Source organism: Pseudorca crassidens, chromosome 2, assembly GCF_039906515.1.
Source record: "Pseudorca crassidens isolate mPseCra1 chromosome 2, mPseCra1.hap1, whole genome shotgun sequence".
NCBI lineage: Eukaryota > Metazoa > Chordata > Mammalia > Artiodactyla > Delphinidae > Pseudorca > Pseudorca crassidens.
In genome coordinates, this window is record NC_090297.1 from 9661032 (window position 1) to 9674981 (window position 13950).

General features: G+C 48.8%; 1 protein-coding gene across 4 annotated transcripts in view; it reads left to right on the forward strand.

The window, feature by feature from the left end:
• Window positions 1-12565, forward strand: part of VPS13D (vacuolar protein sorting 13 homolog D) — a 242401-nt gene extending 229836 nt beyond the window's left edge. For all 4 annotated transcript variants that reach the window (XM_067720898.1, XM_067720908.1, XM_067720916.1 and 1 more), the window contains 2 exons: window positions 10174-10414; window positions 12012-12565. In XM_067720898.1, the coding sequence (XP_067576999.1) occupies window positions 10174-10414; window positions 12012-12143 (373 nt within the window). In that variant the 3' untranslated portion in view covers window positions 12144-12565. The remainder of the gene's footprint in view (window positions 1-10173; window positions 10415-12011) is intronic.
• Window positions 12566-13950: the final 1385 nt, after the last annotated feature.

Genomic DNA, 13950 nt, shown 5'->3' on the forward strand with positions numbered 1-13950 from the left:
TTCCTAGATGTGTTTTTTGTAACTCAAGCTCCTTGCAGTGTTATTGGAAAGTCTCTCAGTGATGGAGGTGTTTTACATTATCGTAGTCAGCTCAGCCTGCCATAACAAGACTGAGTGACTTAAGCAACAAAAAATTATTTCTCATAGTCTGAGGCTGGGAAGTCCAAGATCAAGGTGCTGGCTGAGTTGGTTCCTGGTGCAGGCTCTCTTTCCGGCTTGCAGATGGCCACCTTCTGGCTGTGTCCTCACATGGCAGAGAAAGGGTGAGCAAGATCTCTGGTGTCTCCTATAGAATCAGGGCCCCACCCTTATGACCTCATTTAACCTTCATTACTTCCTTGCTCCAAATAGGTGGGGACATAATTCTGTCCATAGCACACATCTATCAGCTCTTTTAGTCTAGCCTCAGCTCTGGCCATCACTCTAATAACCAGAATCCCCAGTGTTTCACTCCAGGGAGGGCTTTATATTCCTGCCTGCCTTCGGTGAGGATTTGGTGCCATGGCTGCCCTATATACCACTTTGCTAATGTAACTTTTGGCCTTTGGATCAGAGGCTCAGAGAGTCATTCCCCAGGTGTAGCGGGACATGGTGCAGAGCCTACTAGAATGGCAGCTCCATGAGGGCCGCAGTTTTTGTCTGTTCCATTCACTGAAGAATCCTCAGTACATGGAACAGTGCCTGGCACATACTAGGCACTCAACAAATATTTGTTGAATGAATGATAGTTGGAAAGTTGTTGTACGTCGCGCTTTTAATTTTCTTTCCCACTCACCCTTATTCAAGTGAAACCTTGTGAAATTCATTTTCAAGTCAAACCTTGGTCCTCGTGAAATTCATTTTCAATAGGATGACATATGCCAAGAACACAGGGAGAAATTGTGTACTACAGCTAACATAGGCTTGCTCGCAGTGAGATACATGCATTGAAAACAGAGCCATGGAAAGCTGAAAACCGAAATCAAAATGAAGTCAGTAAAAGAGATTTCATGAAACTCTTAAAATTCCTAAGAACTAGGAAAAGATGTTGGCGTGAATGACTTTTGACTCTTAAGATGAAAACCATGTGTCTCTACCCAAGTTTGTGGGTTAAATCTTGCCAGTGAATGTTGAAGAAGCCACATGACCGTAGCCTTCCTCAGTGTACAGGGAAGAAGTCATCGGGGACCTGGCAAATGTTCCTCTGAAGTATCCTCGGTTGTCAGGCTGGGTCTTCACGGTGACGTGAATGTTGGAGGCATCCCTCTGCAAGAAAGGCATTTTCAGGAGAAGCACAGGAGTGCCATAGTATACCTGACTTTTATCCTGGAATTGTAATTAAAAACATGTTTAAAGACCCAATTATTTGCATATTTTCCTTCAGAGTTAACCCCTTAAAAGGCTCTTTAATACCTTGCCCTACTGTTCTAACTAAATGTTTCCACATTTTTTTCCAGTTAGACTCACTGTTTCACTTCTGGAAAATATTGTGTAATTACTTCCTGATGTAGTGAAAACCCCGCAAAGTCCACAGTGCCATGGTTACTTCAACTTTGTTCTCCCAGATCAAGTTTCACTTAATTTTTTATTTTATTTAATTAATTAGTATTAAAAAGATAGTTGCTGACATATGATTTAAGGTCTGGCCAACTGAAAAGGCTTCAGTTTCGAATGAATCAAATATTCCTCTGATATGTTACAAAATTGCCATTACTTTCCATTTTTCTTAAGTTTGGTTCTGAAATCGGATCCTGGGTTAAGATGCTGTTAAAGTGAAATTTGTTCTATTTATTAAATTAATTTTTGTCTGTAACTAGTGTCTAGTCTGTAGCCAGAAACCTCATTCTCATTAAAAAAAAAAAAAAAGAAAGTACCTATTTTATTTCCAATACACCATCACAGACCAAGTTACATACTAGCAATGTAAGCACTAGGGTGGCTCTTTACCTTTTCCAAAAAGGTGCTTACAAGCAATGCACATGACCTAAGTAGCTGCCCAAACATACTGTTTTCTGGAGTTTATTTGACAATCAGATTATATTTTTAAAATGTAGTTTTAGGAAATAGTATTTGTGAGTTTTTTTTTATTAGATATTATTTTATGCTTTAAAAAAGAAGCTTTCAGTTCTCTATCCCAATTTTAATATTTCGATAGATATATTTAAATATAATTGACTTCCTTTGTAATCCTAAGCATTTTAGTTTATGCATTTAAAATTAGCATTCTTAGAAGGGGATTATGGGCCTCCCCAGAATGCCGACGTGGGGGTCCATGATCCCTGAATATTAAGAGCTCCTGTTCTGATTGGAAATTAGGAGCCTTTCTAAATGTCTGACATTTTAAATTATTATTATTCATTATTTTTTAGTATTGTGACTGTGCTAACAAAAAGAGTCCTTATCCTTTAGAGAAATACGCTGGTATATTTACAGATGAAAGGAAAAGGAATGAACAGCAGCAGCTAAGAACCCTTCAGGGGCAGCAGGACCTGGGAAGTGGTTCCCGTGCAAGACTTTGAAGGTGGTGCTTGCCTTCTGGGGACACTTGAAAGTCACCTGTAGGAGGCCACTTGAGTCTAGTCAGTGTCTTGAGGGCTGTCACTGTATCCCTGGGTCACTTGATCTCAGCCGAGCCAGGCAGCTCCCTGGTCCGTTTGGGTTGTGTGCTCATTTCCATCTGTTTGAGTGTGTTCCTCCTCCTCTTTTTTCTCCTTTTTCTTTATTGAGATCTTTTTTTTTTAATACAAAAAAAAGTATAAAAAGTAAGCCAAAATAGCTTATAAACCCACCAGCCAGGTTAGTCTTTTCTCTTTTTGATGAAATAAACTCATGTACATAATTAGCAAATTCAAAGAGTACAGAAAGAAAGAAAATCAAGAGTAAAATTCTCCTTTCTTGGGCTTCCCTGGTGGCGCAGTGGTTGAGAGTCCGCTTGCCGATGCAGGGGACACGGGTTCATGCCCCGGTCCGGGAAGATCCCACATGCCACGGAGCGGCTGGGCCCGTGAGCCATGGCCTCTGAGCCTGTGCTCCACAACGGGAGAGGCCACAACAGTGAGAGGCCTGCGTACCGCAAAAAAAAAAAAAAATTCTCCTTTCTTGCCCCCTTTGTAAACATACTGTTTATATATATTTTGTATCCTGTCTATCCTTCTTGAGAAATTGCAGATAGAGATAGAAATCAGAATTTTTTATTTTGAGCACACGTTATAGTGTTGATTCTCATAGCATATAATTGTAAATAAAAACCTTATAGTAATATATGCAGTCTCAAAACAAAAACAAAAGATCAGACCTTTTGAGAAGTGGGATAGAATTCATTGGCTTCCGTTTTCTAGACCAGGAAATAATCTACCAATAACCTTTGACACTTAGAAAATTGGATATTCTTTGATATGCCACTAAATTAAAACTTGCGTTTGGTGGATTATTCAGCTACTCTGATAAAGGTTAATGGCTTGTCTTTGCTGTACACCTGAAACTAACACAACATTGTAAATCGACTATAGTTCAATAGAAAGAAAGGAACGGAGGGAGGGAGGGAGGGAGGAAGGGAAAGTTAGTGGCTTGCTAATAACAAGTTAAATCAAGGCGTCTGAGCGAATTCTTTATCTTTACCACTGGGTAAAATGCATGCAGCATCCACAGTTGTGCACTGGCAAATTCCACTGGGCCCTACAACGTAAATTCATTGTTATTTTCTGAGACTACATAACACATGAATTTATTGAATCCTACTATGTCCCAGGACAAGTTCACAGTCTAGCAGGGGAAGCAGACAGTATTACCAACTATTTATAAACATGTGATTGCTTTTTTTTTTTGCGGTACGCGGGCCTCTCACTGTTGTGGCCTCTCCCGTTGCGGAGCACCGGCTCCGGACGCGCAGGCTCAGCGGCCATGGCTCACGGGCCCAGCCGCTCCACAGCATGTGGGATCTTCCCGGACCGGGGCACGAACCCGCGTCCCCTGCATCGGCAGGCGGAGTCTCAACTACTGCGCCACCAGGGAAGCCCTGTGATTGCTTTTAAAATAGAAGTATGGGCCATGTGTTATGGGACCACAAGGGCAAGTTATTAATTTGTGCCTAGAAAGCCAGGGAAGGCTGTTGGCAGTTGATCTGGTCCTGCAGCACAAGGAGAAATGGGCTGAGAAGAGAGAAAGGCATGTACGCAGAGAAGAGTGCTGGGCAAAGGTTCAGAGACAGGAGAGTTAGCGGCATTTCTGGGGGGACTCCAGTTAGCTGGGTGTGGTGGCAGCATATGTGTGTGAGGGAAGGAGCAGAGGTTGGAAAGCTGGAGAGGTGGGTTACAAGGCCAGATTCTGAGAGCTTTTTTTTTTAAAATCCCCCCCGCTTCCCCCCTTGGTGTCCATACAGATTCTGAGAGCCGTAACGGCTTCCTGTAGGCAGTGGTGAGATTTTGAAGAGGATCTCACTCAAAATGACGTTAAAAATGTAACCTTGACAGCAACAGAGAAAGGGATCAGAGTTGGAGAGACTGGGGGCAGGAAAGCACTTAGGAGGCCCTGGGAGTGATCCAGGTGAGCACAGGCTGGCAGAGAAGAAGGGGAGAGGGGACAGGGAGGCAGGCGTCAGTACAGTCAGTAGACTGACCAGGTTTAGAAGCTGAGCGAGGGGTGGGGCTGAGAGGGACTCGAGGGCTGCTTGCCTGGTCGGTTGGATGGAGATGCCATCAACGGCGAGGGGCGGTGCTGGAGGAGGAGAGGATTCGAGAGGCCATGCTGAGTGTGAGGACCCGTGGGACATGTGTGCCGAGACACTCTGCAAGACCCCAGGCTCAGACACAGGTGTGGGGTCACACCTGGACTTGGGGAGAGACACATGTGGGGCAGGAGCCTGTTCTGGGAACACTCCTGGAGTGAGACAGCTCTGAACTCTTCTGATTTTGAAATGCCTACAAAGTGAGGAAAATAAACATATATAAATAGAGTTAATAAAGCCAAAAAAAAAAGAGTGGGAGAAAAAGAAAGAAATCAATTGAAAAGGGTAATTGGAACAATTGGCAGATTTCTCTCTCTCTAAGGAGCAATGATTGGTCCTGAGCCTGTTTCCTTGTGGTCTCTTGAGGGTCACTCATTTTTCCAACCTGCTGAAGCAAGGAGCTGTGGTAGACTTCCAAGGGGACCTTCCCCACAGGATTAGGGTAACTTAGCGTCTGTCCTCAACAAACGAAATAACAATAGCCACCATTAGTTGGGCATGTAGGTCAGTTCTAAGCATCACAGTGGCCCTAAGAGGAGATATGATGACCCTCGCTCTACACGTGACGGCAAGAAACTCTGAGCCAAGCCATGTGCCTGGTGACAGAGCCAGTTGGCACCTAAGATTGGCTGGTTCCAATGGCACATCAGCCGTGGGGCTTGGAGACAACGTTTCTACCTGCCACAGAGCGAGAGGGTTGAAGCTATTGTTGGTCACGTCACTGGTGTTGATGAGAATGCCCTGTGGTATCATGGTCTGAGATATTGTCGTAGTGGGTGCTACTTCTGCAGCATTGAACCTTGCCGGGTTCACCCACTGTTAGAACCTGTCATCTTGGAGAATGGTGTAAGCCACGTGCCACAGCTTTCCTTTCTCTCAGAAGAAACTTTCTGAAGTTGATCCCAAGATCAGAATGTCCTCTTTCTCTCCTTAAAGGAGAGTTATGAGTGAAACTTTTAACCAATGTCTAAAAATCCTGTTTTTTGTTTTGTGGCTCGTGGGCTCCAGAGCACAGGCTCACCAGTTGTGGCTCACAGGCTTAGTTGCTCCGCGACATGTGGGACCTTCCCGGACCAGGGCTCGAACCCGCGTCCCCTGCATTGGCAGGCGGATTGTCAGCCACTGCGCCACCAGGGGAGTCCCCGCCTGTTTTTTTTATAGAATCATTTGCGGTGTCGCGGTGTCTACAGAGCACTGGGCAGCTTCTCTGGTTCTTCATATTTGAAGGGTACAGCTTATCCAGAGGCTGTGTGTCTCTGGCCACATTTTTTCATTCTTCCTCCGAATTAATAATAGGTCAGAGGGTAGAAGGACACACTCAGGATCAACCTGAGACCACATGGCTTTCCTCCCCACGTCATCCCACGAGGGTTTGCAATGGTCACTCATTCATGAGCCAAGAGCAGCCCTGCGTGAAGCGAGGGGGGTACGGGGGATGAAGAGTGGAGAGCCCCGTGTCTAGACTCAGCTCGTGTGAGGCCATAGCCGCTGCCACTCTGGACGAAACCCTGAGCCTCTGAAGTGACACAAATGAAAGTCTGTGGAGCACAGGCCTTTGCAGGGGACGACCAGGCAGGGCGGGGGACACCGGGCTTTGACGACAAAGGGACAGAGGCGGGGGCAGATGGGCAGAGAAGTGCTGAGTGCACTCATTGGTTCGACTTCTCTTGTCCCCCTGGGTTTTGGTTCCTCTCTCTCAGTGACAGGTTTGGGGTTGGTCTCCATTACAGGAGGGGACCCATAATCTGGAGCTCAGTTTTAATTATTCTTTGTTGTGGTTTCCAGATTTTGTTTTTTAAAAAACGTATGCTGTAATGATGAAACCCAAAGCCTTGGTCACTGGTTGTGGGAGTTCCAGGGGCGCATCGGGGGAAAATGGAGAGAGAGACGCTGTTGGCTAAGTCAGTGTCTGGGTTTTTGCTGAGACCGTGGTCTGGGACCCTGGCACTCCAGCTGAGGCCCCGCTGTCTCCCTTTTCCCTCCATTCACTTAGACCCTTGGCTGCTTTTGATTTGAAAAGACGAGAACATTTCATGTAAATGTCCAAAAATTACTGTCCGTATTAGCTTCGGGTACGAACAGGGCCCCTGGGCCCACAGAGGAGAGGCCCGGGCACGTTTACAAACTGCTCCTCGCCCCTCACATTTCTGTAATGGACGCGAATTCCTTTTATTTGTTTACTTACTCATTTATTTATTTATTTATTATTTTTGGCTGTGTTGGGTCTTCGTTGCTGTGCGTGGGCTTTCTCTAGTTGCGGTGAGCGGGGGCTCCTCTTCATTGTGGTGCACGGGCCTCTCACCGTGGTGGGCTCTCTCGTTGCGGAGCTTGGGCTCTAGGTGTGAGGGCTTCAGTAGTTGTGGCACGTGGGCTACAGTAGTTGTGGCTCACGGGCTCTAGAGCGCAGGCTCAGTAGTTGTGGCACACGGGCTTCAGTAGTTGTGGCACGTGGGCTTCAGTAGTTGTGGCTCACGGGCTCTAGAGCTCAGGCTCAGTAGTTGTGGCACACGGGCTTCAGTAGTTGTGGCACATGGGCTTCAGTAGTTGTGGCTTACGGGCTCTAGAGCGCAGGCTCAGTAGTTGTGGCACGTGGGCTTCAGTAGTTGTGGTACGTGGGCTTCAGTAGTTGTGGCACACGGGCTTAGTTGCTCCGTGGCATGTGGGACCTTCCTGGACCAGGGCTCGAATCCGTGGCCCCTGCATTGGCAGGCAGATTCTTAACCGCCGCGCCACCAGGGAGGCCCGGCCATGAATTTTTTGCCCATGGATTTACTGACTTTGTGACGGCAGGTAGTATGATCTCTATCAGATGAAGAACCTGAGCCGCAGAGACAGCAGCTGGCCCAGCCTGGCGGGTCTCCCTGCCCTTCCCTCCCGGCCTGCACGTTCACCACTGTGTGGAGCAGCTTTCACTAGAGCATCCCAGCTCAGAGCCACCCTTCCTCCTTCCTTCCACCCAGAACAGAAGTTGTTCTGGCCTGATGGAGGACTTTGCACTGTCTGTGGCCTCTCGGAAGGGAGTCTGTTTTAAAGAAGTCCAGTTTGGAAAGGGCACTAATAGTGTCAGCCAGTCGGCCCGGGTGTAAGAGCAGCTGCCCAGATGGAAAGGCCTTGGCCCTCTTAGAGGCTGTGCATAAATGTCAGACAGCGGGTGCTAAACAGGGTGAGAGTGGAGGCACGGGTGATGGGATAGAAGTACCCCATCTTGTGCTGGACCAGAGGAAAGGTAACAATCCCTATTGGATTTTCAATGCATATGCTGCTCTCACCCTAATTGCAGTGGCCAACTTCGGGGATCTCCTTTGAGAGCCCATTACAGCCTCGGTCACCATGTGCCCGGCCCACCTGTGCTTAGAAGTCCTAGGCCGTTTTCAGTTTTTAGGCTAGTTTCCCAGCAAGTTCTAGCTGGTCCTGTGATCCTTCCTCTCTTTGTCAGGAAGCTTTTCTCATCTCTCTCTGTCTCTCTGTCTCTTTCTGTCACCTTTTCTTCCCCTGGACCAGCTATTTTAGATTTCAGTTGGTTTCTTTAAATGATACTGCTTGCCCTCTGGATACTGTCAGAGCCCGGGACATGGGAAATTCCGTGCTAAGTGGCCTGAACACCAAAAGCTGCTGGGTATTTCTAATTTTGGCATTGAGACTTTACAAGTCTACATTCTTGGCATTGCCAACCAGTTAGAATAGAACAATAAACCCCAATTTTTGTCATGTGAGGCTGTAATTAAAATGGCAGCTGGAACCAGGCATATTTTCACTGAGTCCTGAGGGGGTGGCCGACTCAGTGGTGGGTGCCCAGGGAGACACGGGGAGCGTAGGGTGTGGACCCCTCTTACATCAGCTTAGTCAGAGAGTCAAATACCTGTCTGGGAAACAAAATGAGAACAAGTAGTTGCCTGGCAGTGCTCTTGACAGTAAGCGACGAAGCCTTCAGAAGTGGGCGCAGGGTGGGCGTGTTTCTCGGGAAGCTTCAGAGAGAACTCGTGAACCCTTGGGCTGAGAGACAAGGCGTGTTCAGAATGGGGGGCTCTCTAAGCCCAGAGGTGAGCAGGGACCTGGCGCCAGCTTGGGACTGAGAGAGGACCGGCCTGTCCAGCAGCAGGCAGGCCTGCTCCATCCCAGCAGAGTTTGGTGACTGCTGACCATGGAACAAAGCCATCCTGGGACCGGGTCCCTGAGCCGTTCCAGGGGAGCCGCGGCTCCAGGCAACTGCGGTGTGGCAATTCCTCTCAGGACATCAAGTCCCAGGGGGCCGGGGCTTGACAGCCAGCCTGTCGTCAGCTCTTAGTATTCTTGCCGTCACCCGCTCCCCTGCGCTGTCCCCCGACGTGGCCGCCCCATTGTGGAAGGCTGTCACAAGATGCGACGGAGGCAGCCAGGCCTGGGAGAGCTGTCACGGCGGTTTCCAAGGGTCACTGCTCTTCATTCAGTAGCCGATCTGAGAGCTTTGACGTGCATAAATTTCCACTTTAAATCTGGGGCTCCAGGGAAGAAGAGATTTTTTTTTTTTTTCGGTACGTGAGCCTCTCGCTGTTGTGGCCTTTCCCGTTGCAGAGCACAGGCTCCGGACGCGCAGGCTCAGTGGCCGTGGCTCACGGGCCCAGCCGCTCCACGGCATGTGGGATCTTCCCGGATCGGGGTACAAACCCGTGTCCCCTGCATCGGCAGGTGGACTCTCAACCACTGCGCCACCAGGGAAGCCCGAAGAGATTTTTTTCTGAGTGGCCCTGAAGCCCCTAGAAGGGATGACTGACAGTTTATGGAAATCAAGATTACAGCTTTACCTAAAAAAGCACTCTCTAACAGTTGAGTTCTGAGAACGCGGTGGTCGTCTCACCAGTGAGTCCCCTGTCCCTGGAGGTGCTGAGCTGAGACCAGGTGACCTCTTACTAGAACTGTGACAAAAAGGAAGTGGACATAGGTGCGCACCTGGAGAGGGCGTGCCATCCTCTCGCGGCGCCTAGGTTGGTGACCCATCCGCTTCCGCTTTCCCCGCGTCCGTCACCACCCCTGCCCACGACTTCCAGCCCTGTGGCTGCCCCTCCCCCACCCCATCTTCCCTGTGAACCTTCTCAGCTGCTGCTTCAGTCAGCATTTCAAAGCACTGTATTTCCTTCTTCTGCCCAACAAAGCACTGCTACAGTTTTCTCTAAGCCTTAGGCTATAAAAAGGCCATAAAATTGTTTCTCCTATTGATACACTTGGTCATATTATCGAGCCCCGCTGTGGAAGGGCTCTGTGCTTTACACATTGGCCTCACAGCAGCCCTGAGAGGCCAGTGTCACTTTTTTTATTCCTGATTCACACACAAGGAGATGGAGGCTCAGAGTGGGTGAGCCACCTGCCCAAGGTGTAGTGAGGGAGGGAGCCTGGCTTCAAGGTCGGAGCCTCAGGCCCCCCTCCTACAGCCTCAGCCTGGAGGAGCAGCTGGCAAAGCTCTGCGTGCCCTTCTCACTCCGCCTCTTTCTCTGCAGCTTCATAGCCGTGGAGAACATCGACAGCTACTGTGTGCTCATCTCCTCCAAGGCCGTCTACTTCCTGAAAAGCGGAGACTACCTAGACCGGGAGGCCATTTTCCTGGAAGTCAAGTACGACGATCTCTACCACTGCCTCGTCTCCAAAGACCACGGGAAGGTGTATGTGCAGGTGACCAAGAAGGCCGTGAACACGAGCAGTGGGGTGTCCATCCCCGGCCCTTCCCACCAGAAGCCGATGGTGAGTGCACCCCTGCCCTATCTCCTCAGCCGGCCACCGCCCTGCTGATGTGTTTGCCACGTGTGAGGCTTGGGCTGGGCTGTTGTGAGTCCCCAGGGGTCCTGCTCCTTAGTCCCACAGGCAGAAGGCGCTCAGTGTGTGTGGGGTGGGACGATGCCGCTCTCCCAGCTCCACCGGAGGGCGGGTTGCTCAACGCTTGTGCCGCAGTTTCCCACCCATACAGTATGGGCAGGATTACCGCCTCTAATCAGCCGTGAGGACCAGCTGACATGATGCACGGGGGTGTTTTATTCCTAAAACGGGACTCTTCGGCGCATTGAATCTAAGAAGGCGTTAGCGGACACATTGGCTTCTTCATTGCTTCACCTCTAGAATAATTGGAAATTAACTTTTTTTCCTGCACAAGGAAGCAGTATCTAGCGTAGGCCCCCATCCACTGTAAAAGCTCAATGAATCTCTGTAAATAAACTTTACACTTGACCTCCAAAAGGTACAAGATATTGTTATGGCAGGACTTTTCAACAACACCGCTGCTGTTAATAACCAGCATTCGTTAAGGGTTTACTGTGTGTCAGGCTGGACTCTAGGTACTTCTAGATTATTTAATGTTGTACTGCTCTTGTCCCCACTTGGTGGTCAGGAGGCTTGGTGAGGACAGGTGACTTGCTCGAGGTTATCCGGCCAACACCGGAGGGAGCTGGGGTTCAAACCCACGTGCCCGTGCAGCTCCAGGGCTGGCAGCCTGGACCACTCTGCTGCCTCCGCTTGGAGGGGCTGTTGTTGGCTCGGCAGAAGCGCGTGTGAGGGACCCCACCGCCAGCCGTATTCTAACGTGGGATTTTTTCATGAAACCAGGTGTTAGCCCTGCTCATTTTTCACCTGGAATGCTAGGATTTTCAAGCCTGCATTCGAGAATGACGTGCCATTCAAAATGGCCCTGCTTATCTCAGTGTTTCCACAGATGAGAAACAGCAACCAGCCTTTTTGGGCCTCTCTCCCTTGACCTTCTCCCTGCCCAGGAATGCGCTTGGGTTTGGTTTGGCTTGTGCAGGCTCCCCTGGGGTCATTGGCTTAGGTTAGGGCCGGTAGATTAATTGAGTTAACACCCAAAAGCCTGAGTATTTCCACAAGTTCCTTTCGGAGGTGGGGAGCTTTGCCCAGCTGCACTTTCGCCCTTTCAAGGCAAGTGAGCTGTCTTGATAAGAAAGGCCTCGAGGGCATTTGTGTGCTTTGACCATCACCAGACTTTAGATCTGAATCCCCAGTCTTTGTTAGTCTCACCTCAGCTGATCCTCACACCTCGGAGCTGAAACTGGTTCTCAGTTACAGGCAGTCCCAAATGTCAGGTGATTATGGGTCGACTGCACGGTCACCTGGGGAATAAGTTAAAGATACAGAGGTCCACCCCAGACCTCGAATCGGCATAACTAGGAGTAGGGCCCTTGGGAATCTGTCTCTTTAAACTACGACCCATGCTGTTCTGATCCGCAGTCAGGCTGGGAGCTGCTGCCTGGGTGGATTTCAATGGCCCGTGTCCTGTGATTCTGTTTGGCTTCCCACCTTGGGGGCAGGTTACTCATTCTGTCCTTTTCTTCAGGTTCACGTGAAATCAGAGGTCCTTGCTATCAAGTTATCACAAGAAATAAACTATGCAAAGAGCCTTTACTATGAACAGCAACTTATGTTAAGACTCAATGAAAACCAAGAGCAGCTGGAGCTGGACTCCTGAGAAACCCCAGCTGCTGGAGGGACACTCCCAGACGTAGACCCCAAACCAATCAGGAGGAGAGAGGCCCGTGGGCTTGGCTTAAATTAGAGGAAACCAGAATAAGGTTTGGGGGGATGCTATCAAGAGGGAGAGTAAATACTGGTGAGGGAGGTTACAGATGGAACCATATTAATTTGTGGGGCAGGGGGTTACTTTAGATTATGGGGAGGTAATTTTTAAGAGGCATTGGTTGAGTAACGTTTAAAACAAAGTGTAACTGAGATCAATCTAATTTTTAGATTGCCCTGTATTTTGCTAACATGTATATATGTACAACTGTGTGTCTGTAAATACGTAGGAGCATTTCTGAACAGGGCCTGTGATGTGTGTAAAGGTTTGTTAACTGTAAAGTAATATAAAATTATATTGGATCTTCTATTGCACTAATTCTACACGTCTCATTCAGGGTACTGTCCGTGAAGAGGGATTCTTGGAAGCTGCAGAATGTTATGCCTTAGTTTGGGAAACTAGAATATTCACGGTTAGGTGGGCTGAGGTGAGGGGGCAGGTGCGTCAAGAGCGATGCCTTTGAAACCTGTGCTCATCCCGGCTGGAGCTGCGAACCGAAGTGTCTAGACCCAGAGGCAGCCCTTGATGAGGCCTAGGGGAGTGACTCGGACACATCTTTTATTTATTTCTCCCCCAGTTTAAAGATAGTTCTTAAGAGTGTCACAAATTATTTTTTATCTGCCTGTCTCACTGGCTCTCTCCTGACTAGTCTTGCCAGACTTTGAGGTAAAACTGTGAGGTGTGTTCTGTTACCACGCACACACACGCCAGCATTATAAGGTTTCCTTGGGTTATTATCAGAGAGGCCAGTTTGAAACATTGGTAGGCGCTGATAACTTAGAAGGGTAAAAAATCCCGTAGGACTGTTTAACAGATCAGAAATCCACAAATTTATCAAAAACCCACAGCGAGAGTGTTCCCTCTCCTGAGCAGCTGCAGCAGGAGGTCCTGGGACTCTGTTCTCCTTAATAAAGCTCCAGGCAGCTGCCCAGCCCCACAGCCCTGGGGACGGGCGACAGCAGCCCTGGGGTGAGAAGGGAGGGAGAAGGAGAGAGTCTTAGAAAAGGGAATGAAATCTGAGTGCTAAAAAGCTGTTCTTGTAAGTTTGGGGCCAAGATTTGGCCAAAATATCTCTTGCCCTTGGTTTTAAATTCCACCCGGTGGCAAGGCCTAGACCGAGTGTCTTCTCCTTCCTGGGTCTTGTTTCTGTGGTTCCTCTTTTCTGTAAGGAATAACCAAGGTAGGGAGAGGGGAGGCCTAGAATGAATGACTAGCCTTGTGATTTTTTAATTTTTATTTTAATAAATCTAGTCAGTCTCTACAACCATGTCTCACGTAGCTGAGATCTAAAAGGACCCATCGGATCAGTGGATGCATGGAAGGTATTGGTGTTTATGACTCATGACCCATATCCTTCCAAAACACAAATGAAGCTAATCTGTCTTTCTCTCCCCACTCGGGTGTGTGTGTGTGTGTGTGTGTGTGTGTGCGCGCGCGTGTGTGTGTGTTTTCAAAGAGCTTTAACCCAAGTGCTTAGTGCTCTGGCAAAATAGCGTTTTCAGGGCTCGTCTTGAACTCCAGGATTTGTATATAGTCTTCCCTGAACTCTGGGTTCATGGACTGCAGAATTGAAGCCCAGCTTTTGAAGAGTCGGGGTGGGTTTTTGGTCCGTCGGTTGGTTGGTCCTGCTGGGCCACAGCCATGTGCCAGATGCGGCTCCCTGCAGGCTTCTTGTCTTCCTCACCAGCCTCCCACCCCG